General features: G+C 38.8%; 1 protein-coding gene across 1 annotated transcript in view; it reads right to left on the bottom strand.

Moving 5' to 3' along the window:
- Window positions 1-894: 894 nt before the first annotated feature.
- Window positions 895-27,039, bottom strand: part of AGO2 (argonaute RISC catalytic component 2) — a 100,463-nt gene continuing 74,318 nt past the window's right edge. The window contains exons 8-19 of the mRNA XM_084618917.1: window positions 24,174-24,321; window positions 23,870-23,989; window positions 23,313-23,435; window positions 21,186-21,319; window positions 17,916-18,100; window positions 16,636-16,795; window positions 12,788-12,878; window positions 11,454-11,648; window positions 10,474-10,608; window positions 4,128-4,229; window positions 1,886-2,085; window positions 895-1,302 (exon numbers count right to left, since the gene is read on the bottom strand). Coding sequence (XP_084475043.1) covers window positions 1,194-1,302; window positions 1,886-2,085; window positions 4,128-4,229; window positions 10,474-10,608; window positions 11,454-11,648; window positions 12,788-12,878; window positions 16,636-16,795; window positions 17,916-18,100; window positions 21,186-21,319; window positions 23,313-23,435; window positions 23,870-23,989; window positions 24,174-24,321 — 1,702 coding nt within the window. The 3' untranslated portion in view covers window positions 895-1,193. The remainder of the gene's footprint in view (window positions 1,303-1,885; window positions 2,086-4,127; window positions 4,230-10,473; window positions 10,609-11,453; window positions 11,649-12,787; window positions 12,879-16,635; window positions 16,796-17,915; window positions 18,101-21,185; window positions 21,320-23,312; window positions 23,436-23,869; window positions 23,990-24,173; window positions 24,322-27,039) is intronic.

Here is a 27,039-nt window from a genome sequence, read left to right as displayed (position 1 = left end):
TGGATGGAGAATGTTGGTCTCACGGTGTTTCTCTCTGAATGCACAGGTGAAACCTGCCATGTTGTATGCATGCTGAAAAAGTCTTTCCAGAAATTACAAGCTATACAATACATACTGTATGCATCTCTGACCTCTGTCATATCCAACTCAATTGCATATTCCTGCATTTGAATAATAATGTCTCCATGATACGGTTTTAATGTCTAAAATCCAAAGCTTTCTTGATATGTTAACAGAAATATGATGAGCACTCTTTAGTAAATAAAATAAATAATAGCAACTAGTCTATCACATTAATACTGTGAAACATATAAAATTTACAAAAATTCAAACATAACAGTGAAGGATTGTACTGTATTTATCACCACAGACCCGTATTCTTTTAGAAACTTTGGAAAGTAAGTGTCAGAGTCCTATAGGACAAATGCTATGATTAGCTGTCAGTATGATTTTAAAAAAAGTTTAAAAAAATTTAAATGGCACATTTTCTTTTTGCCAATCTCACTGGACTTAAAGGTTCAGATACAAGTTAATTTTTTTCTGAAATTATTTCATAAGTCTATGAAAAAAATCTTTAAATGCAGCACAATAAAAGACATTCAAGAACAAATTTCAGAAAATACATTTGCTCTTAGACATACAGAATGATCCTGTAAGACAGTGGAGGACCAGAATTATTATCTTTTTGCACTTTGAAAATAAAACTTTTGTAAATGCATACAGAATGATCAAGGCTTCATAAATACTGAAGTAGTGCTTTTCCTTTTCTTTCTTTGTTTTAAAAGCAAGCTCACAGCATCTGAGCCCATCAAATTTGACGTGAATAAGGTATTTCCAAATTATTAACACACAAATAAATTGAATAGCAAACTACATGAAAAAGTTTTGTTTTGTTTTTAGCCCTGAGATCACAGCTTTTGATTTAACTACAAAATATGGGTTTGTTTTCTGACAAGCAGCTTAGAGATTTTGGCAAACCACATTTCCAACAACTGTGGGGTTTTGTACGGGTCTGCAGTTCATAATCAAGTCTGAAATTCCGGACGGAAGGCTTTCTTGCAAATGGAAAAACTAATAAAATAAAGATGCATCACTCATTGCTGGCTGTCACTGTAGCGTGGGCAACTGTTGGTCTAAGTGCAGCTGGTCTCACGTGAATCCAACTCTACTAAATCGCTAAACATTAAAACATGTCAAGCAAAGTACATGGTACGTAACGTGTCCTGATGAACTTGAACTGCTTTAGCAAGTGCTTGATGATCTCTGCCATTACTTTGACCAGAAGTGTGGCTTCCTTCAGCACTAAGACATGGAAAAGAAAAGAGAAGTCCTATTTAATCTACCTCTCCTAAAATACATTTTATTTTCAAATAAAGCAACTCTTCTGAACATCGCCTCGTCCTCTAAGCACCACAGATGGATCATTTGAGGAGCAAAATTGACTAGGAACTTGAAAAGGGGAATACAGTTTTGCTTTCCCTGATGGAGGTAAGGTGCTGCTGTTCAGAGCCACTGAGTAAGAGGACCAATGTAAGGACCACTTTTGCAGCATTCCAGAGAGTTTAGGGTCAAAGAGAATCCACCACCAAAGGGGTACAAGATTGCTTCATTCCAGAAGTTAACAACCCTTAAAGCATATTTTAATTTTTGAAAGTACATACAGGTAACACTAAAAAAGGGGAAAAAAAGGAAAAAAGAAGCAGCATCTTCCTTCTATCTCACAGAGTTTTATTATAAACCTTATTCTTCTTCTTCAGATGCTGTTATTCAGCAGAAACCAAATTTACCCATGAACTGCTCAGAGAGAATGCCACAGAACCCAAATTTAAAAAGCCGCATACCTTCTTCCTGTTAAATTTTGTAGCACCTCATAACACTAACTCACCTATCATGTTCTTTATCCACCAGATGATACCTGGCTCTGAAGGCAACCAGGTGTGCATAGTATGCTGGTGCGGGGATTGAGACGGAACGAGTACAGCGTACATATGTATGACACAGCTGGTAGGTAAGAATTTGCAGTTCATCTGACGAGAAACGATTGTCATCCCAGAGGACATGGTAATGAGAAGGTCTGCTTGTTCCCTAAGGGCAGATCACAGAAGTCATTAAAAAGGCTTTTCAGAAGTTCTCAGTTTCCACATCTAGTAGAAAAAGAAAATGAAAACACTATATTTTAAGTATGTTACCTCTACTAAACCACATGCTATCAATCAAACTTGATTCTCTTACCCAACATCCCCCTGCTGGATGGACAGAGGACTATGCCCCACAGTCCAAGTTCTGGGGGGCAGGTTCAAAATATAAATTAAGGACACTTAGGGGACTAAGCTATCCCTCCTGACATGTTTCATTTAGGTGTTATTCCCTTTAATGGAACATAAATCTGATGTATTTGCGTATGCATGCCCACCTGATAATGATAACGGTAATATGAAGTGTGAACTTTGTTCTGTCACACGCTGAACACATGCATTTTTTGACAGGTGTAGAGAATGTGTGAAAGGTTGGCATGTGGCTGTTTGCATCTCCAACATTCACTGTGTGTTGCCACTCTCCTTTAAACGAAGGTTCTGGAGCACAGTAGTACCTATTTAATATCTTGCATTGGAAGAATCGCAAGGATAAAGAACTTGAAGGATCTTTCACATTAAGCCAGATATCCCTCCAGGTTTCTCTTGTGATAGGAAGGCTAAATTCTTTTCCCCATTTTCTTTGAGAATGACATTGAGAGGGTAATGCAAAGCATTAAGCCACCTATAAATAATTCCTACCAAGTGACTTTTGTTTCCATATTTCTTAATACGTTGTTCTAGAGGTGAGAGAGTTGAAAAAGACCAATTGTCGCCTATCCTGCATGAAACCTTGAGCATAGCTGCTGAAAGAAAGAACTGTGAGACAGTGGTAGCCGATATTTGTTACACACGTAATTAAAAGAAGCCAGTCTATTATTCTGTATTATATCATTAAATTTTTGTTAATCCTTTTTCTATGCAAATTGTCTTAAGCATGGAGTTAACCTGTGCCTCAGGATCAAGGCAATCTCACTGTGGCATGAGAAGACAATTAGTAAAATTGCATACTGTGATCATCTTAACGTGTTGGAGGATGCCCCATGCAGATGCAAAGACTGGATTTTTCTTAAGTGCATGGGTAGCTCTTAAGGTATTTAAAAGGAAAGAGGAAACCAAATGGCATAGCTAAGCTTTTTTCAATTTCAAACCAGGCCAGTGTATATACAGAACTACTGGACAGGAACCACCTTACAATAGGATGCATTTGGAATGCTAGATAATATAGATACAAATCTGGCAACCCCCTACCTCCCATTGCCCAGGATTTTTAAAGTATCTTGTGTGACAAGCAAGGCTGTTTTTGTCCCACATAAATTGCATGATAAGCCTATTTATTCAAGCAAGGAGCAACAGAGAGATCTTGAAAGGCAACAGGCTAATGATACAAGTCATTCTTCGGCAGATATTCATTCAGTCACCCACTACCTTGACTTGACTTAACTCCACCTCTGTGAGAGCTGTTGTACTTGGGCAACAGGGTTCCAGCTGTCAGTGCCCCACAATGCCTCACACAGTGGGGTCAGTGGAAGTGCTCCTGGTGAGGATGTGAACTACCGACAGAGTCTAGTGTGGAGATGAAACACCAAAGTGATGGCTGGACGTCGACTTAAGTAAACCTAATTTTGTAATGTAGACATGCCCCTAGTTTGTGTGTGCGCGCACGCGTGTGTGTAAGTAAGAGGATCTACAAAACTGTGGCTTTGATAAAAAAAAAATCACTGTCTGATACATCTTGCAAGTGAATTCAACGCAAGAGAAATTTTTTCCCTTAAAATGTTTATTTGTACAGGTGTAAAAGTGAGATGCTTTTCAGACAAATAAGAGAACAAGGTACCTGCCCCCCAAAATCTAAACAGATAACAAAACGTATGAAGCACAATAAGTGCATGACCTTTGAAATACAATATATGCCTTATTGGTCCCATTGAATTTAGGGGTGGGCGTGGTTTGTTTTTTGGAGCTAAGTTATTAAGATTCTTCAGAGAAATGGAAAGGCATAATAGATAGCACCGACAAGAGTGAAAGGACATGATTAACGCAATAAAAGCATACCTGAATACCAGCATGGCTACAAAGGTAAAAGTCAAACTCTGATGGATGGGTGATTTTTGTGTCCACTGTAGTACCTGCTGGAATGTTTCCACTTTTTCCAACCTATGTAAACAAAATAAATCATAAAATACCATAAGGTATATGACAGTTTACTTAATTTTTTTCCTTCCGTTGGACAATAAAAAGTATATTCAAGGAAACAAACACCAGAACTAGAATATATACAAGAATCCCAAAATATAAGTTTTTTTAAAAAAAAAAACCCAAAAACCCCAAACACTAGGGACTAGAAAAAGTGACAATTTATTCAACCAGGAATCCTGAAGTGGGGCTGCAGCAATTCAGATACACCAGTAAAAAACAGGAGTTACTCATTCCTTTCTTCGATCAGTCAAACTTCAATACTAATTGATAAAATTTAGAGAAAATTTCCTGCCACTGGCTGATCACCTCCCATTCTCATTTTAACATTCCAAGAGGGATTATTCCACTGTTGCCTCTCTTGATGGAGCCTGAAGAAGAGAGAAAAGGAGTACTTGTGGCACCTTAGAGACTAATAAATTTATTTGAGCATAAGCTTTTGTGAGCTAAGTGAGCTGTAGCTCACAAAAGCTTATGCTCAAATAAATCTGTTAGTCTCTAAGGTGCCACAAGTCCTCCTTTTCTTTTTGCAGATACAGACTAACACGGCTGCTACTCTGAAACTTGAAGGAGAGAGGAAGATTGGAGGCAGGCCCCTTCCCTAAACTCAAGGTGTAATATTCAGATTCGTATGCAAACAACCCTTAATTTTTTGTCAATTCCTTAACTGGGATTGTGTCATCTATAAAGAAGTACACATATATATTAGTTCTGGGAGTCATTAATCTGAACCCACTACAGACTTCAAAGCAACGTAGTTCCAATAATACATAAAAAGAGGCTGATATTAAGACATAGAGAGGACTGATTTGGAGGCCTGAGTATGGGTTTAGGAGCCAGGAAGTCCTAATTTCTAATACTGACTCCCTCTGTGACCTTGGGAAATTTTGTTCTAATTTCTTCACTCTGAAAAGGACAACACAAGTTCTTACACAGAAATGAACTTTTATACGTATCTAATAGGGGTGTAGACAGGGTTAGTTAAGATTTATAAAATATTTTGAAGAGAAGAGATATTAACATGAACGCTGTGACGCTTTGAGTACGTGTAAATGAAATTCCAGGTCTGTCATGTATAGACTTAAAAGAGGTGCCATTTCTCTGATGACAGTGGACTACAAAGGGAAATTTAGCTTATTACATGTAGACAACTACTTTGCTCTAGAAGCTCTATTTCGGCCTCCAAGCAATTTAAAGAAAAACAGTAAGAAGTGATAAAAATGGCCATATTTAGGTTTTAAGCTAACACAAAGCTTGAAGGTAAGCTGCAAAGGTATTTTGAGCGTAGGGACTTTGGCTACATCTATACTACCACTTATGTCGGTATAACTTATGTCGCTCATGGGTGTGAAAAAACACCCCCCCCAGCTACATAAATTACACCGATAGCGCTATTTTGGCAGCAAAGCTTCTCCCGTTGATGTAGCTACGGATGCTCGTTGGAGGTGGATTAGTTATGTCAATGGGAGAGGTATTTCCTGTTGGCATTGAGGGGCTACACTAGAGATTTTACAGTGGCGCAGCTGCATGGGTACAGCTGCACTGCTATAAGCTCTCTAGTACAGACATAACCTTTACAAAGATGTGTAGACACATGGTTAATGGACACTTACCGCTGCAGTTTAATTTTTTTTTCAAAAACCTCACACTTTTTTTTTTTTTTAAATAAAAACAGAAATGAAGGTTTCCTTCTGAAGAAAAAGCCTGAGTGAGAGCCACTACCATCCCTCTGTGCCAAAACATGCACGTGAACAACAGGGAGATCAGGAGAGGGAAAAGAACCATACCCAATGCCAGCACAACTAGAAACTAGGGCTATCGATTAATTGCAGTTAACTCAAAAATTTAACTGCGATTAAAAAAAATGAACTGTGATTAATTGCAGTGTTAAACAACAGAATACCAACTGAAATTTATTAACTACTTTTGGATGACAGGTTTCAGAGTAGCAGCCGTGCATTCATCTGATGAAGTGAGCTGTAGCTCACGAAAGCTTATGCTCAAATAAATTGGTTAGTCTCTAAGGTGCCACAAGTACTCCTTTTCTTTTTGGATGTTTTCCTACATTTTCAAATATATTGATTTCTATTACAACATAGAATACAAAGTGTACAGTGCTTACTTTATATTATTTTTGATTGCAAATATTTGCACTGTAAAAATGATAAAAAGAAATAATATTTTTCAATTCACTTCATAAAAGTACTGTGGTGCAATCTTTTTATTGTGAAAGTGTAACTTACAAATGTAGATTTTTTTTTGTTACATAACTGCACTCAAAAACTAAACAATGTAAAACTTTAGAGCTTACAAGTCCACTCAGTCCTACTTCTTCTTCAGCCAATTGCTAAGACAAACAAGTTTGCTTACATTTATGGGAGATACTGCTAACGGCTTCTTATTTACAATGTCACCTGAAAGTGAGAACAGGTGTTCGCATGGCACTTTTGTAGCTAGCATTGCACGGTATTTACGTGCCAGCTATGTAAAACATTCGTATGCCCCTTCATACTTCAGGACATGCTTCCATGCTGATGATGCTTGTTAAAAAAAATGTGTTAATTAAATTTGTGACTGAACTCCTTGGGGGAGAATTGTATGGCTCCTGTTCTGTTTTACCCACATTCTGCCATGTATTTCATGTTTTAACAATCTCTGATGACGACCCAGAACATGTTCGTTTTAAGAACATTTTCACAGCAGATTTGACAAAACTCAAATAAGGTACCAATGTCAGATTTCTAAGGATAGATACAGCACTCGATCCAAGGTTTAAGAATCTGAAGTGCCTTCCAAAATCTCAGAAGGATGAGATGTGGAGAATGCTTTCAGATGTCTTAGAAGAGCAACACCGATGCGGAAACTACAGAACCTGAACCACCAAAAAAGAAAATCAACCTTCTGCTGGTGGGATCTGACTCAGATGATGAAAATGAACATGCATCGGTCTGCTCTGCTTTTGATCATTATTGAGCAGAACCTGTCAGCAGCATGGACACATCTTCTGGAATGGTGGTTGAAACATGAAGAGAGATATGACTCTGACATGTGCATCTGGCATGTAAATATCTTGCGATGCTGGCTACAACAGTGCCATGCAAATGCCTGTTCTCACTTTCAGGTGAGATTGTAAACAAGCAGCGGGCAGCATTAGCTCCTGCAAATTGTAACCAAACTAGTTTGTCTGAGCGATTGGCTGAAGTAGGACTGAGTGGACTTGTAGGTTCTAAAGTTTTACATTGTTTTATTTTTGAATGCAGTTATTTTTTGTACATAATTCTACATTTGTAAGTTCAACTTTCATGATAAAGAGATTGCATTACAGTACTTGTATTAGGTTGTAATAAAAATTAATATAAAATGAGCACTGTACTTTGTATTCTGCGTTTTAATTGAAATCAGTATATTTGAAAATGTAGAAAACACCCAAAAATATTCAAATAAATGGTATTTATTATTTTTTAAATATGCAATTAATCTTTTTAATCATGCAATTAATTGCTTGACAGCCCTACTAGAAACAGATAGTAAAAGACCAACACAAGCAAAGAAACAAAATATACAACTCAGTACGTTCCCAGCAACTGCAGTGTGATGGATAGGGCATGGAATTGGAACATGGGAAACCTGGGTTCTACTCTCTGATCTGCCACTGACGTGCTGTGAGATTGTGGACAACTTACTTCTCTTGTAACTGTTTCTCCTCCCATCCTTTGTCTTCACTATTTCGACTGTAAGGTTTATGGGGAGGGACTGTCTCTTTCTAGGTGTTTATACAGTGACTTGTACAACAGGGCATCAGTCTTGTTAGAGCCTCTAGGTACTACTGTAATATAAATAATAATAGGCATTTTTCTTTCCAATATGCCTGGTTCAACAACTTATAAAATTTTCAATGGGATGCATGTCTATCCTGGTGCTGAATTTGCTGGTTTAGGGAGAAATGGTATATTCTATTGAGATGTTATGTGGGCCAATCCTGGGGTGACTGGATATTGGCATTCCACAGCACTTGTTATATTGCATGAGCCCCACAGGCTTCTGACAATCTGAGGGAAGCTCAACCATGTCGATAGCGGACAGTGGTAAGGCAACAGCTGGGAATGACAGTGACTGGGTTAGTTCCATGCTAAGATTTTGTTTACCTGAGCACACCCTCAACATGACTCTCATCTCCTCTCTTCACAGAATAAATGAGGAGACTCAGCAAGCTGCTGAGGGTAAAACCACTGTTTTTTCCTCTGGCACAACAGAGGCTCAGATTCCCAGCTTTAGGGTATTGGAAGGGGGGGGGGGGTGTCTCTGTACCCTTTTCCTGAGAGCCCAAGAGAAGAGGTTGTGATCAAAAGGTGGCTCTAGCTAGGATGGTTTTCTACTTTTCTACCTTCTTTTATCCTCTAGTACCACTCCAGGAGGCAGGGAAGGAAGTTAAGGAAACTGCACTGGACAGCAGAAGCTCAGATTGCAGTTTAGGTAGGTGTATATACTAGTGACATTACTTTACCTTGCAAATGAAGGCTCCCAAGGAATTGAGCATAAAAGGCATGTCAGAAGTGTAAGTTTCAAGGGGCAGTCAAACAATTTAAAAAAAAATATCAGGAGGACAACAACACAGATGTTGCATTTGAAGGCTGTAATGAGAACTGTTTTTCTTTAAGTGACAAAGCCAAATAAAGGAAACACTGACCTCAGTCCAATTCAAGGGACAGATAAAACTTTAGCACAACAGCCTACAGACTGACATAGAAAGCTTTTCCCACCTTTACATATTTTTATGCAATTAATTGCTTGACAGCCCTACTAGAAACAGATAGTAGAAGACCAACACAAACGAAGAAACAAAATATACAACTCAGTACGTTCCCAGCAACTGCAGTGTGATGGATAGGGCACGGAACTGGAACGTGGGAAACCTGGGTTCTATTACCTGATCTGCCATAGGGCCACTACCAATAGTGCTGTGCTACTGCCAAGCCCAGAAACGACAGCTTGGAACACAAAGTAGCTATTTCGTCTTCCCTCCATGCTGGTAAAACAGCCTCAAGAAAGAGTTGAAAAAGAAAAATTTTACTAAGGGACTGGCCTTTTCACTGTTAAAAATTCATTGTTTGAAGAATAAAAATCACCATCAGATCTCAATGGAGGAAAATGGAATAAGTAATGAGAAGTTCTTAAACACCAAAACCTATGTTTTAACACTTAAAACCTATGTTCCATGTTGGTGGCTCAGAACAGATTGTCTTTAAAAGGCTGCTGTTAGTACTTAAGAGCCCTTTTCAGTGCTCCTTATGCAGAAAGGATTCCCACCAATATCAAATGGGAGTTTTGCCTCAGAAAGGAGTGCTGAATTGAGCCCAGAATAGTAAATTAGGACCAGATCTTGAAAACCCTTTCTGATATGAACAATTCTGATTAATACTGGTAATCTCACTGCAATGAATTAGGACTATTTGTGTAATGGTTGCTCACTTGGGTAGGATTATGACCTTAATGCAGACCTCCCCCATTACAATGATCCCAAGTTTTACAAGAGGTAAGGTACATGTATAATCCAGGAATTTTGGAGGAGCTGCACAACTAGGAATAGTGAAATTAAAGAAAAAAACAAAACGGAGTTGAGTATTAGGGAATCTTGACAATGATCTACTAGGCTGTAGAAGTGTCTCCTAAGGAAAGATCATTGAGTGGGACATTTGAAACTGAGCTGGACAAAGCACCAGAAAAAAATGCATCGAAGGGAACAATTCTGCACTGATTGGGAAAGGAACTGACAGTTAACACAACTCTCTTCCATCTCTAATTCCATAATACTGAAATGTATTTATATATACACAGTTGGAATAATGATTTTTCAGTATGCCACAGAAAATGTCTTTGAAATGTATTTGACAGTCCTTTCAACTGTGTTCCAATCTAAGAAAAAACTCCTTGCATTCTAATTTGTGTGTGTCAGGAATACATTGAGATGGGAATATCCATTGATGTTGGGCAAAAATGAGTTTGCTGCTCTCCACACCCCTAATATGCATCCCAAAGCAGATCAACTGTTAGACAAATGCAAATTTCTTCAAACACAAATATAATTTACTCATTAATCCACAGATATTTTCAAAATTACCAATACTCAAATAGAAGGCAGTTTTGATACAGTTGTGTGGGGTATTCAGGCAATATGCCAAAACTTGAGTGAATATTTAGAACATACCCGTTCATTTTTGTCTGTACAGAAGAGCCTGGTGTGATGCCTTTTCTGCACAACAATAAATGTAATTCCAGGCTGGTAGTCCTTCTCTAGTTTAATGCATGCTTCTCTGATAGCCAGCAGTTCATGGTGGAGAACCTAAGTCAGAAAGAAACACAACCGACAGAAAAATGTGATAAATAGGGTGCATACAAAGTTAATAACATCCAGCAGATTATAAAAATAATTATACTGCTACTCATTAGCTATTTAGGGCTTGTGGAGAAAGACATGGAAGTTCATACAAAGTTGAGTATTAGAAAGAGGATTTGGCATATATACAAAGACTGGGGAAAGAATGGGGTAAAGTCTAAGAACTGATTCAAATGAAGACAACAAGCATGGAGCTTACCAAATTTTATGAACTTTTTAACGCAATAAAGTGTGAAATTATTTTAAAAATACTCAGTAAATATTTTTAAAAAATTAAAGCAGAAAAACTATGTATATATCTGAAAAAATATACTAAAATACTTCATTAAAACATGAGGCTTCTAAGAAAAATAAATACAAAAAGATGTTTGCCAATTTTGTGTGGGGCAAGTGGAAAGAGGTAATGTATCAAAGTAGGATTTAGAAAAATGGGAGAAAATCAGAAATCTTACATACTTTTTTTTATTTTTTAAAAATCATTGTTATTAGACTGTGCACTCAAACTTCAACGGTAAACCCTTGATTTGGTCCCAGATATCAAATACACACCCAATTTTCAAAACTGAATGACATTAAAACATTTTCTTTTGTTGTGAAAGAATGTGCAATCCTTTTGTAAAAGGGGAAGTAGTAAGATCCTGAAAGCTGTGATGATACTTTTTCTACACTGCTTGGCCACTGCCTGAGACCTTTACAGAGGGGAAACCAGGTTTACTTCTTTTCATAATTCTAATTTTGCATACTGCATGACTTTTGATTATACAACAACTCATAAGTGTGAAGAATCTAACCTGTTGAAATTGCCCCTCAGAAACACCATCTCTGTAGAAAATAATGCGAGTTGGTTTAAATCTGGTTGATTTGTAGAACTGAATAAGCAGCTCCCTGACCATGGCAGCCAAGTCTTGGATGATTTCTTGACGATGCTGCTGGACACGCACAGTGGCGCAGTATCGATTAGGGTGAGCATCCATGCTTCCTACAACCTGTTTAAAACAAACACACATACACACACACACGACCCATGCTTAATACCAAGCCAATACAAAGGATCGTCTTTAAGGTTATTTTTTAAAAGAACACATTTAAAAACAAAGACTAATGATTCATTACCTCACTAAAAATGCTATAATCTATACAGTTCATAAAGAAAAGAGAAAATGCAGTCAAAATTATCGTGTGCATGGGAAAAGTTTTCAGTATTGAGCTCTGGGCTACCTGTGACTATATATAATACTAAAACTGAAGAATTAATATTTTATTAGTGAAACAAATCTATGAACTTGTGTTCTGAAAAACTGAAGGAATTTTTAAAGCACAATCTTAACATAGACTTTAACTAGAAAAATATGTTTTCACAACTGGTTCAAAACATAGGGGTGCCCTGGATTCCCAACTGATCCTAGAGTCCCTGGTGGCCTTTGTGGCAAGGAATGCTGCCATCCCACCCCATCTGCACTTAGCTGACCAATAACAATCATTCCTCTTGGATACAGACTTCACTGTTATCCACGTCTTTGTCACTTATAAACTGGATTAATCCAGTATATTAACTCTCCATAAAACCACTTGCAAGGTTCCGATAGCACTTAATGCAGCAGCTTGTCCGAGTGCATCAGAATGATCGAGAGCTCACTACACCAACATTCTATAGACTTTATTCAGCATGGGACTACCAGTGCATTTCTGGGGATTACTGCATAGTTTGTGTTCATTATAAGAGAGTTCACCACAGCCTCGTAACGAACCACAAAAAGTACAAGGTCTCCAAAATACACTGTGTAGAGTGTCTCAGTACTATTATAATATACGTATTTCTAATATATGTATTATATTATGTAGATATGGGGGGTTGCTACCCATGTTTTATGACATTACAGTCAAAACTCCATTTTTGTGCAATGTTTGAGTTATTGTATAAATTAGTGTTCCCTCACAAATATCTGAGTAATTATTACCACAATAAACTCTCCAAAAGAAGTTTCATTAGACTATGTAGTAAAATACTATTTAATACCATAGTGTAGGATAAACAGTATCCTTCACAACCTCTGTAAAAAAAACAAAAACAAACAACTAAATTTAAACAGCAACCTCCGCTGAACGATTACCACTGTTTACTCACTGCAGCAATGGAAGGCTTTTTTCCGTCTCCAGCTGGTGGATGAGTTACATCTGCACCCAGGAATATGACAGGCTGCTGAAATACCGGAGGCCTAATGAAAACAAAGTGAAAGTGATAGCTAGCATTTATAGAATGCTTTTCCAATATTAACTAATTAATCCTCAATACACCTGTGACATAGACAAGTACTATCCTCTTTCACACCTAATTGTGAAGTATTTGTATTGCAGCAGCAGCAAAGGTCCTGATCAGAGTTCCATTGTCCTAGGTGAGGAACACACATGCTGACAGGTTTCAGAGTAACAGCCGTGTTAGTCTGTATTCGCAAAAAGAAAAGGAGGACTTGTGGCACCTTAGAGACTAACCAATTTATTTGAGTATAAGATTTTGTGAGCTACAGCTCACTTCACCGGATGCATACTGTGGAAAATACAGAAGATGTTTTTTTATATATAAGCTATTACCAGCAGGAGAGTGGGGTGGGGGGAGAGAAAACCTTTTGTAGTGATAAACACCCATTTTTTCATGGTTTGTGTGTATAAAAAACATCATCTGTATTTTCCACAGTATGCATCCGGTGAAGTGAGCTGTAGCTCACGAAAGCTTATGCTCAAATAAATTGGTTAGTCTCTAAGGTGCCACAAGTACTCCTTTTCTTTTTACACATACTGAGGAAGACACAAAGAGCTTGCAATCTACTTTAATGGGGAAACACAGAAAGTTGTAAATTGTATTTCTCACAATGTATAGCATCTGAAAAAAACGTGCCCAATTCCACAATGCATACCTTAAGTATACCAAAATATTTTTTTTAAAAAAATCTGAGTTTTCTGTCTGTTTTATAAAAAGACAACAAAGTCCCAGAGCTTTAGCTATTTCTCAGGGATGCTTCAAAGTAACTTTTATTGAAGTACCTCTCCATCAATTGTGTTGTGAGTTTTTGGCTAAATCTGGTCAGTCTGAAAGCTGACATTCTAAGAAGCGACAGAGGAAGTACACTGAAACACCAGGCTAGATGTTGTAAATTTCAACTCCCCTCTCCCAACAAGACACTTTATTTTAAAGGGAGTTTTTGTTTTTTTATCAGAAGGGTGGTGGGCGGAGGAGGGGGCGCAGAGGAGAGTCACTATGTAGACTCGGCAGCTAATTTTAAAAATTAAGTTTCTCAGTATTTCAAAGGCGAAGAGCACTTTGTGTCCATCTTTCAGAAGAAATGCTTGGACAATGTCATTTTAAAACTAATATTTCAGAATAATTTTTTCTTTTCCTGGCTGAAAGAGTAAATTACAATCAATTAAAACAATTCTATGATCAACAAAAAAAATCCACTTGTTTAGAATGTCAATATCCAACACCAGTCATGTTTTGGTGTGAATTTTCTGCAAACCCCGATGTAGGAGGTGGACTGAGATTACAGCCCATTCCCAACTCCGGGGCTGGAGTAGCAGCCAAGAAGAAATTGCAATGTGAATTCCTCTCCCACAAATATCCCACCTGTCATTGAGTAACGGGCGTACTCTGTTCTAGCTCTTCCCTTCCCTTCTAGATTGGTCCTGGTGTCAAGTCATAAAAAGAATTATAACAGTGGTACTGCAGTGGACAGAACTGCTTCGTCTTTGGGAGAGGAGAGTAAACATCCAATGACTAGAATCTTCAGGCTATGACATTGGTCATTGGTCTGCTGTGAAAAAACATGTCGGTCCCTCAAAAGGAAGATCTTAAATGCTGTGCTGGACCTCAAGGATGCCCTGATGACTGGAACCATGAACATCTATGTATTGCAATGGATAATGCTGTGGCTCTGGCAGCATCCAGTGCAGCCTGAACCAAGGCCCTGGCTACCAACCTTCGCGTATCCAATTCTGTGAGAAACTCTTGTCTCACCTCCTTTGGCAACTTGCCTGTAAATTGTAAAACACTGTCCCAGAGGGAGAAACGAATAGTTGCTAACTTTCCATAACTGTTGTTCTTCAAGATGTGTTGCACATGACCATTCTACTATACGTGTGTCTGTGCCTCAAGCACAGTCGCCGGGAATTTTTCCCCTCAGTGGTACCTGTCGGGGTGGCTCACGTGCTTATAACGCTGGTATAAAGCATCCAGCTGATCCCACTCCCTCTCAGTTCCTTCTTTCTGGCCAGCTCCGACAGAGAGAGGTAGGAGAAACAACAAGTACCACCAGCGGCACCTTAGAGGCTAACAAATTTATCTGGGCACAAGCTTGTGTGGACTAAAACCCACTTCATCAGATGCATGGAATGGAAAATACAGTAGGTATATATATGCATATATATGAAAGTACAGTAGGAAGATATTTTATATATATATGTATCTATCTTCTTACTGTATTTTAGCAGTGGCATTCTCTCTCTCTCGAGAGAGAGAGCGCGCGTGCCCCAGCACCATGAAATGGACACGTGCAACACATCTCAAAAGAACAACAGTTAAGGAAGGTCGGTAACCGTTTTCCCTTTGAGTGATTGTACATGTGCATTCCACCGTAGGTGACTCCCAAGCAGTTGCATAGGTGGTGGGATCGGAGATCATGGACACACTGACTGCAAAACAGCTTGACCAAATTTGGCATCATCCCTGGTCTGTTGCATTATGGCGTAAAGGGAAGCAAACATGTGCACCAATGACAGAGTTGCTGCTCTGAAAATGTCCTGAATAGGGATCTGCACTAGGAATGCCACTACTAAAGGTTGTGACCTTGTGGAATGTGCAGTCAGGTTAGCTCGTGGCGGAACACCCTCCTGACCATAACACATGAATACATGATGTGATCCAGGACAAAATTCTCTGAGTAGAGAAGGGGAGACCCTTCTGTGATGTTATCTGATTAAAATATAACCATGTAGATCATTGTTGCTACCACTGTTATATAATTGCAAAGAATCTTGTACAAAGTATGTCAAGTAAGGTGTCTATGGAAAGGTTATGATTTGCTGAATCTGATTATGCTATTTGCATGCACTTACCATTTTTGTATCTGAAGTTATGAATATTAACTATGTATCTGTATTTCAAAAGTTTGCTCCTGGGGCACTTAGCCAGCACATTGTGAAGGAACTATTCAAATTAAATGGCCCATCAAATAACACTTAACTCACAATGGAAGACTCCTATCTACACTTAATGGACTTCCCTGTGAACCTTCTAACTGGAGTATGGGTAATGGCTTCTGCTATGATTAAGTGAAATCATGCATGTAATCACATGTAGAGTCAGTGGGGGAGCAGGAAATAGAATCCAGATCCCTTGCCGCCTATGCCCTGAAAGAGATGTTCTAGTTCAAACAGAAATTAATTCAGGGAAGAGCTGTGGCCTATTTTATACAGGTCAGACTAGAGATAATTACAATGGATCCTTCTGGCTTTATAATCATGGTTGTTTACTCCATAGATTACAATCAGCCTGTCAATAAGGGAATATTAATTTTCAAGATGACGTCTATTTGTCATTAGATACAATAAGTAAACAGATTGGGTAAGAGTTATTTCAAGTAGAAACTCTGAAACAGTATTGCAAGCTCCAATTTTCAAATAAAGCAGCAATGTTTTTTCTTTATAAACTGACAGATTCCAATGGGAATGATTTTTTTAAAAAGTAAGTATTTCTTTGCAGTATCCAAATATTGCAGCAGAGTGCTAATTACATTAAAATCCAAAAGTGAAATGGACTAGAAACTGATTATAAAACCAGAGTGAAGCATCATAATTAACAAAAAGTAAATTCATTTTTAATAGTTTTAAGGTTATATTAGTAACAGGTTAAAAAAAGTAAACTATTTCATGGGTCCCTTAACATATGGAAATAAAATAAAAAAAACTTCAAAATCAACTTACCTCCCTTGAGGCAGCAAAATGTTATTTACTCCTCCTAATTTGACATTGATCTTTAAACAAAGATTGGACAGAGTTTGTGGTGTTGTTCTTTGCACATTTTTCATCTGAACACACTGCGTAGCCATCCCCAGCACAGTGTCACCAACACGCTTTACTTCCGCTGCCAAGACACAAAGAAAAATAAAAACTATTCAGATATTCTTAAATAAGAAATAAAAAAAATGGCATTCATTTAGCTATGATCACTTTCTCCCAGAATGTTATTGGTTCATTTGTTTAAACTTATTTTCTCCTCACTGCTACTGAATTTATACTACCATCCTTCTACTGAAAAGATACAAGTTTTATTGGAGTCTAAATGTACAATGATAATTGCAGATTTATCATTTCAATTGCTCCCTCCCCCCTTTTTTTTAAAATACCGTTACATACATTTTAAAACAGTTTACGGAGGCACTGGTTGCAACTCCCTGGCTAAGGCCAAGTTTTGAAATGGACTTAAGGGTATAAATTTCTATTTTGTTCCACATGTAGGTAACTCAATTTTCCAGTGAAATTTCAGAACATTAATTTATTAGACCTTTGAATTTTTTATGCAGCCTTTTTATTTCACTCTAATAATTTACTATGAAGTGTTTGAAATTAAGCTCTGGCTGAAATCTTTCAGAGCTTTTAATATTTTATTATCAACATACCTTTAAAACAATGTTGTACATCTATACAGAAACTGATACAGGTGAATCTTGAGCAAATAAAGTACAAAAGATTGTTTAAGAGAAATTTTTAGGATCATTTTTAGGTTTTTCCCAGAGGTTGGTGGCTGGAGTAGATGGAGTTTTTTGGGGGAGTTGATTGTCAGGTTTTCTTTGTTACTTGTGACTTTCCACTGATTGCAGGTGGACCCAGAGATTACGATGGTTGTACCTTTAATTAAATTTAAAAAAGTAGCGAAAACTTGGCCTTCAGAGGTGACCATGAGCTCAAGTTTCCAGCTTATATTATGTGCCTCATTGGTAGCCCAGGAGAAAAAGGATAGGAGGAGAAGAGGGAATTAAAAATAAATAAAAAGAGCTGGTTGAGAATTAAGAAGTGGACAGTTTCAAAGGTCTGGAGCACCCTTGAAGGAAGGAAAGAAAATGTAAGGCCCCTACTATTTTCTTTGTGGAATTTTATCTAATTACTTTGAAATACGTTTTTGGTGATGGTATTCTTCATACAACTTACATACTGGTGACTCAAACACCCTCCATCTCCCATATATGTGATCCATATGCACTGACCATAAACTGGAGTCTTCCCTGGCAGAATGACTACCACAAGCTGTAGCCCAGCATAGGTGTTCTTTAGATGTCTGAACATAGGTTCCACACTATCTGCACCCTGGGCGTATTTACAGAAACATGGCTGCCCCTGGATTGGCATTCCTGCATCTCTTGATATCTTCCTCAGTTGTTCTGTGAAGGACCTAAAGAATGCAGATACATTAGATTACTATGAAGAGAGAATGAAACATTCTGTTCTCAGTTATACTGGTACAATGCTGTTGACTTTGACGAGGTTGCATTGGCATAAGAACAGAATCGGACCCAGTATGTGTACATTTTTTCATATCAACCAAATATCATTTAGCTTTTAATGAAGGGACAAAGGGGAGAAGGAACAGGGAGAGAAACTCTGTCAATACTCCCTAATATCGGAAGCTTCAATATGCACCAGCACTCTCATTCACTACAACAATACAGTGGGTATCAAGGTACATGTATATAAAATCACACCATAATGGCAGATATTATTTCTTTTTAACTTCTTTGTGACAACAGTGTCTGGAGGGCATTTCCTATTGGACTGAGCTTAATTAATTAATTTTACACAGGTAAGCAAAGTCAATTTCAGCGTTGGTTTACTTATAGAACCCCTATTTTTAATCTTCTGACCTAAACCCAGAAGTCCTGGTGCAGTGGTCTAAGCACAGGTCTGAAAGCCTGGTTCTAATCCTAGTTCTGAAACTGGCTCCCCACTTTTGGCTTCTACCAAGTTACAACCTCTCTACTTCAATTTCCTTATCTATAAAGTGGAAATAAGATACCCTTTGACTCCACAGTGGTTTTATATGGACTTCAGTTATTATATGTAGTAGAATAGATAAACGCCAACTTATTTTTATTAATGCTATCATCCTCCAAAAACAAGTCTCCAGAACTAATGCTAAATTCCTAGGATCAAAGTTTCCCTTATCTTAAAGGAAAACTCTTCAAACAGATTTAGTTGAAATTAGTCAAGTTCAAGACCTTGAAGACTCCAGCCTAATGCTTGTTACACCCAAAAACTAGCTACACTTCTACCAGCCAGCCTCCCTCCTCAAAAGAAACAGTAGCACTGAGGGAACGCCATCCCTTCTCCCTGCACTCCCAACATCTGAATTCCAGAGAGAACCAACAGAGGATATCTGGGAGCGAAGAGCCCCTTCCTTCTGCCCCCCAGCCCTGTGCAGGGGTTTGGGGAGTCTTAAAAGAAAATTTCATGATCATCCCTGACAACAGCTGCTCGCCAGCTCAGAACAGGGCCCCAAACAAAAGGAGATGTCTTCCTGACTCAAAAGTCAAAAACAGCAGCAGCTCTGCGGCTGCGCTGCTGGTAACTAACTTCTTACAGGATCTGCCAAAGTGCATTCCAGCAAGCTCCTCCAACAGAGCAGCACATGAGAGGGCTACACCTGCCCACCAGCTAAGGAAGGTGTATTGTCAGTTTCAGAGGAAAGTTTTGCTACAAAGGAAGCAAAACTAAAAGAGAATTTTTTTTTTAAATAGTTTTTCTGGGCTAGTAATCTTAGGTAACAATTTTTCTTCCTAGTTGCTGTGCAAGACACATATATACAAAAAAGGAAACTGACTATATACATAGCACTCAAATGCACAAACTAACTAATGTTTTTCATTTGGTAACTTAAAATAGTAACATTAAAAAGTTGATGTTCACGTTTGTCATCTACTGTACAGCTTCCAGTGATGCAGAATGAATCAAGGCTGATCTCACAGAGAAGGATCTTAAGAGGGGGGCAGTTCACCGTATATTCCATTGTTTGGATGGCTTCTTCACATTCAGGTATGGATTGTCCTTCATTTTCCAAGTGTGTAGGAGATAACTGCAACACCCATATGAGCTTCTGGTACAGTTCACTGTGATCCATCTTACGTGGGATACTGAAACGAGGTGGTTGGTCTGCAGGATCCATGTTCAGGTTTTGATTCATGACCCTTATGTTTACTCACAGCCTTCGCCACTTGTCTTTTGATGACAGTCCCGAGGTTTTGAGAGCTTTGGCAGCTAACCAGAAGGGGTTCCTGGACTTAAGGCAGCATAGAATCATAGAACATCAGGGTTGGAAGGGACCTCAGGAGGTCATCTAGTCCAACCCCCTGCTCAAAGCAGGACCAATCCCCAACTAAATCATCTTGGGGTACACTGGAGATCTTTGTAGATGGGCAAGTCTGGATTCGTTATTGTGCAGTCATATTCACGTATTACTGCAGCTTCTCTTTGTGGGGATAGTGGTAAGATATGCATGAGGGCAGAGAGCCAGACAGCTGCTGTTGACTTCAGCACTCCTGTGACAATTCTCACAGTGTTCAACTGCACACTGACAAGTTTCATATGTACACTACCATACAGACAGGCAATATTCAGCAGCTGAGAAGACAAGGGAAAAAGTGGCTGTCTATAAGGTCCAAGCATTTGTGGATTATATTGTTCCTAGTCTTTATTTTGGCAGCATTCTCCGTCAGGTGTAGTTGCCTCACATACCACTGATCCAGCACCACTCGGAGATCTTTTAGGAAATCCTCGTGCCTAAGTTTGTTTTGCAGGAGGTGACATTCAAGCTCTTCTTTGCAGTTTACTGAAAAGTTTACTAACTGAAAAAATATTTCCCTTAATCTTTCAACTACAGTAATTTTGGGTATTGTAACAACAGTGGGTAGAAAGCTTTATGAATAAATTTGATTTGTAAGTTGACAATGTCCCTTTAAATAGGTCCAATGCAGATATAGATTTTTTCAGATTAAAACAATTTAGAGAGACATAATATAGAGACACATGTACATTCGACATTTCAGTGATGAAAAGTGTTCAGTAGTAGACATTTTTCTTTGCTTCGATTGCCTTCTTTCTTCCTTGCTCATCTCCATTTCTTGGAAACCCCTATCGATGGCAGGCACCTTGCCTTATCCAGTGCTGTGCACATTGCTTTTGATATTAAGGATTTTATGATACTAGCACACAGAAAAAAACAAACAAGAGAGACATACTGGCTTGTACACCATTCAAAACATAGAATTCTATGTTTGTGACAGGGAAAATACAATAAATAGTTTACAGCTTCTAAAGTCAAGTAGAGATATAACAAAGGGAAAAGATTTTTTTTTTTTTAAATACAGCATTTAGAATATTACTGCAAAAAAGCACAAGGTACAGTAGTGCTACACAATCCACTTCTTTCAAAACCAGTAAGGAACCAAAAATCTTTCTAAGAAAAAAGAAAAAAACACACTTACTTAAGATGAACTTCAGTGCACTGTCGCTGGGGAGCAAAGCAGGCAATTGCCCAGACCTTAATTTCAATTCCAGTGTGAAACTGTTTATTCCTCATATCCCAAACCCCTTGAACTGGTGTAGCAATTGCTTTATTCTAGAAAAAGAAGGAAGTGGTAAATGGGTAATACTTCCAAAAAAAATCCCCAAACCCCTGCTTTGCTATAAGTATTGGTCTATTCTATAGTCTCAAGTCTGTGCCTAAATATTAATCCAGTTATTACACAGATCACTATCCTTCCTATCATTACAGCAACATATGTTCAAGTACGTGAATCTGATAATTTGCGAAATTTAGGAAGAGATAATACAGTTTATTCAATTTTTGAATGCTTTTTAAAAAAAATACAAAACCCTATATTTGTTACAATAAAAATCAGCAGAATATATATGGGTAGTAAATGGGAAGAGTAATGAATGGCTGATAATTAATACATACATACAAGCTTGCAGTTCTATAGCTACTTTCCAGGAGTTCAATACAGTTTGCAGGAATTAATTTAGCCTCACAACAGTCCAGTAAGATAGGTAAGCATCATTACCTATATTTTATAGATCTGTAAACTAAGGCACATAAAGGACCAGGGATTCACACATGGTCACAGAGAAAAGATATGTGGAAGATCCGAGAACAGGATCCTGGTTTCTGAACTCACAGTCATATAGAACTAAGTCTTTTCCCCTATCTAGTAGACACTACTCTGAGGAATTCGCTACAAGATCACGAGTTATATAGGCAACAGAAGATGAAGACTGAAGTAAATCTCAGGATGGGAATTATCTTAATTGGTATGGATATCAAAGTGTGCAGCTTTTCCTCATATCTTTGACTGAAAATGCATTCTTCATGATGTTTTGTTTTAATTTTAAATTGTACTGCAAGGTTTCATGAAAATCCAGGATAAACTGAAAGATCAAGATATGTCCTTAAATTACGACCCTCACTGAAATTGTAGGGCAAACATTTCAACAACAAGGGTAGACACAGAGGCAGTAGCAGGAACAGTGTGAGCAAAGGAGCAACCTATACATCCACTCCAGACCACTCAAAGCCCCAAACTCTAGCTTTTACTCTGTTTTATTTAGGTTTTTATACTGCACCCACCAGCATGGTATTTGAGTATCTTCATTACCCTTTGTGACATTAGAGACCACCCTCTATAGCAGTCTTTCCCAAATTGTGGGTCCTGCCCACCAGTGGGTCGAAGGAAGGATCTAGCTTGGTCACCTGTCACTGCCTCCCATATCACCCCTTGCCTTACACATACCCTCAAAGAATTCCACCATCAGGGCTGTCCGGCATTTAGGGGATGGGGGAAGAGTTAGGCATAAGGGGAAGTTTGCCCCAGATGCCCAAACCAAGTGATGTTGCAACATGGTACACAGAGTTGCAGTGCCACTCACTCAAATTTTGTTGTGTGGAGGGATTGCTGGGCCAAATCCAAGTGGTGCTGCGATTCAATGTGCCAGGTTGCAATGCCTGAAATGGGGGGACAGGAGCTGCTGCTGTTGGGTGAACGTGGGGTGGGTTCCCTCTCCAACCCCTTTCTCCCCACCCCGGGCCCCTCCAGCTAGCTGCGGCTGAAGTAGTAGGGGGCAGGGCTGGAAGAACAAGATCAAGGGCCACAGATTACTGATTGGTACCTTTTTGGTGCTACTACAATATAATAAATTTCAGAGCTGTTGAACATTCACAACTCCAGATAGAGTTTTCCTCAAGTCAAACAGAGCTTTGGGTGTTTAGCACATCTGAAAATGGAGACCTTAGGTGTCCTAAGTTAGGTACCCAAGAACAGAAGAACCCAAAATTAGAGGCCACTTCTAAAAAAGTTGGGCCTTAGCTTTCTTGTCTCAGTTTCCACATCTGTACTATGGGGATAGTATTTCCACATCTACCTCACAGGAGTGTTATAAAGGATTAAATTAGTTCATGTACGTAAAGTGACTTGACAATGATAAAAGTTATCTAAGTATTATGGGGGTTCCCAATGGAGTTACACCCAGGACTGAACTGAAGCACTCATATTAAAGAAGTTGTCAACTACTACAAAGGAATCATCCCAGACACTGCAGCATCTCTGTTTACATACTCTGCCTCCATACAGGATTGAGGGAGGTTGTAGGACTCTCCCAGTCACATCAGTCATTTCATCTTTGACCATTATTCCAAATTCACGAACATAAGGATCAGTATTAAAACTTGCACTTCGCATCTAAAAAGAGAAAACAAATGAATATTTCTAGTGGCAAAACAAAGTCCTTTTTGCATAAGTGACCCAAATTTTCAAAAGTATTTTCTAATTTTAGTGCCCACCTTGGTCACCTGGGACCTGAATTTTGGTGATGCCAAGAATTCACAGCTCCCATTATAACTCCACTTGTAGGTATGGTGCTCAGTACTACTTAAAATTTGGTTCTGGGTGTCTGGAACAGGGCACCTAAAATTAGATGACTCTTGAAAATTGAGGAGGTTATAAATATTTTTAAGCATCTCATTAACTGATGACATGAGAAAGTGTTTTACAGTTTATTACAAACTGTGTTTATTACCTGTAATAAGCACTAGATAGTAGTTCATTAACTTCAAGAGAAAAGCTTTGTTCCATACTGTACCTCTGTTCCCTCCACAGACAAACACAGCACTCACCAATTTGCTAATCTCTTCTTGACGGTCAGGTGCTGATCTGGCAGTTGCCCGTATCATAGTGGAAGTTTGATTGTCAGTTAGCTTCTTTATACACCTTTGTCCTGCCACTATGTTGCACACCTAAGGTAACCCCATACAAATTGAGTTAAAAATTCAGAAAATATCTGTTATACTTTTCTATATTTATTCCTGCAACAATTCCCTAAGCAGTAAGATAGCTGTAAGAGAAAAGAAACATTTTTAGCTTGTGCTTTTTTTCCCTTTCTTCTTTCCAAGAATACAGTATTTTGATTAGTTTACTTGCCTCAAGAGGAAGGTATGTATGTTTCTGCTCCTGTCCAACTTGTAAACATGGAAGGTGAGGATAACGTAGAACCAACTTGTGTCTGTCCTTAAAATATTGAGCTACAGTGCATTCAACTGTTTGTCCACTCTCCTGCTGAAGTGGGAATCTATAGGAAACCAAATGTGAAAACCAACCATTTTACCAACAATACTTTCCCAAACTTTCTCATAATGTATTTTAGCACAATGAAAGACCCTATGACAGAGAGAGAGAGAGTGTGAGAGAAATACATTATTCTCTGTAATGGAGTGGAGCGAGCCTTCCTACATTTTCACTTTTCAGGAGAGAGAAGTCTACAGAGGGTTAAACACCTATCACAGGGGTTCTCAGACTTCATTGCACTGTGACCCTCTTCTGACAATAAAAGTTACTACACGACCCCAGGAGGGGGACTGAAGCCTGAGCCCGCCCGAGTCCCACTGCCCCGGGTGTAGAGGGACCAGGGCCAAAGCCTGAGCCCCACTGCCTCTGGTGGGAAAGGGGTCGAAGCCAAAGCCCAAGGAATTCAGCCCCAGCCAGGGGGCTTGTAACCTGAGCCGCACTGCCCAGGGCTGAATCCCTCTGGCTTTGGTCCCAGGTGGTGGAGCTCGTGCTTTGGCCCTGAGCTCCAGCAAGTCTAAGCCAACTCCGGCAACCCCATTAAGTTGGGGTCGTGACCCACTTCGGGATTCGAACCCACAGTTTGAGAACCGCTGATCTATAAAAAAAAAAAACAGTGCATCTTAGGGAATGGTCTACATCTACAATCTTCATCCCCCTTTTCTTGGAACCAAAACAGAGTGTATTGTTTTTGCTGCCTGAATCCCTTAAGATCTAGAGCAAATATCCAGAAAATGGGCATCCAAATGGCCTGACTGACAATCACTGTAATGGTATGTATCTCCATTCCCATGCCATGGGAAATAACAGATCTGCTATAAGATGTAGTACCGGAGGAGTTAACGGCAAGTCAGTCAGAATAAACAGCTCTTCATAAACCTATATACTGTTAAACAAAATGGTGGTGTAAGTCTCTCACATCTGTTAAACGTTTCACATGTAACCTGCCCAACACCAAGAGATTGAACTACATCTCCTAAAAACAGTTTAAGTGAGGGTCTGTCAGAAGTAAAATATTATAGGCATTTTAGCGTTGAGATATAAATGTACCAAATGCAACTTAATTCTACTTCACTAATTTAAGATATTAATATAAATTAGTGGAATCCTGACAAAGCTTTAAGGCCCATGTTGCTTTAAAATGAAAAAAGAAAGAAAAAAAAAAAGTGTATGTATGTATGTATGTATATATATAAAAAACTTATCACGTTTTATTACCACTGAAAAAATACAAAGAAGCCCAGCAACAGAACAGTTAACTACCAGTAGTTGCTAATATTGTTCAGGTGTCTTATAGTAAAAAAAATATGCTGATTGCAGCCTCATTCTTTGCATTTCTTTTAATACCACTCAGCTGCAATATATATGCATATTTTGAAGTTACTCACAAGACTTTTAAATAAAGAATTCCAAAAATAAAAGGAGAAAATTGATAAACATTAGTGCCACAAGAAGCACCAAAGTTTAGGAGAACAGCTGGCAAAAGTTTTGGCTGTTAGAGACAATGGAGTGTAATACTCATTTTTAAGTATGTAAATCAGCTGTAATTATACCAGTGTAAATGAAAAGAGAATCGGGTCTATATGTTGCAGAGGTAACATTCAGCCTACCTAAAAAAGGTATCACTTTCTTACTAGCCAATTATTAAAATGGCCAATGTCATCAATGGGCTTTCTATTCCTGCAGCAAGTGGGGAAATCCAAAGGGGGGAAAAGAAAAAATTCAGGTGTGAACAGCTGGTGGGGCCAGATTGAAGAGGGTAACTGAGCTGTCACAAAAGTCCATCTTATTAGTAAAAATATAATTAAAACATAGAAAAGGGAGAGATTAGTTTGTCTATTTTTAGTATAGTTTATTTTTAAGTGATACAGAGGGCCCTAGACAAATTAGAGGATTGGGCCAAAAGAAATCTGATGAGGTTCAACAAGGACAAATGCAGAGTCCTGCACTTAGGATGGAAGAATCCCATGCACCGCTACAGACGAGGGACCGAATGGCTCGGCAGCAGTTCTGCAGAAAAGGACCTAGGGGTTACAGTGGACGAGAAGCTGGATAGGAGTCAACAGTGTGCCCTTCCTGCCAAGAAGGCTAACAGCATTTTGGGATGTATAAGTAGGGGCATTGCCAGCAGATCGAGGGATGTGATCATTCCCCTCTATTCGACACTGGTGAGGCCTCATCTGGAGTACTGTGTCCAGTTTTGGGCCCCACACTACAAGAAGGATGTGGAAAAATTGGAAAGAGTCCGGCGGAGGGCAACAAAAATGATTAGGGGACCGGAACACATGACTTATGAGGAGAGGCTGAGAGAACTGGGATTGTTTAGTCTGCAGAAGAGAAGAATGAAGGGGGATTTGATAGCTGCTTTCAACCTGAAGGGGCATTCCAAAGAGGAGGGATCTAGACTGTTCTCAGTGGTAGCAGATGACAGAACAAGGAGTAATGGTCTCAAGTTGCAGTAGGGGAGGTTTAGGTTGGATATTAGGAAAAACTTTTTCACTGGGAGGGTGGTGAAACACTGGAATGTGTTACCTAGGGAGGTGGTGGAATCTCCTTTCATAGAGGTTTTTAAGGTCAGGCTTGACAAAGCCCTGGCTGGGATGATTTAGTTGGGGATTGGTCCTGCTTTGAGCAGGGGGTTGGACTAGATGACCTCCTGAGGTCCCTTCCAACCCTGATATTCTATGATTCTAAGTGCTTGAGACGTGACAACTGAAAGTATCAT

Source organism: Lepidochelys olivacea (genome assembly GCF_965140295.1).
Source record: "Lepidochelys olivacea isolate rLepOli2 genome assembly, chromosome: 2".
Classification (NCBI taxonomy): Eukaryota; Metazoa; Chordata; order Testudines; family Cheloniidae; genus Lepidochelys; species Lepidochelys olivacea.
Note: the sequence above shows the minus strand (reverse complement) of the source record. Positions and strands in the feature narration are given on the sequence as shown.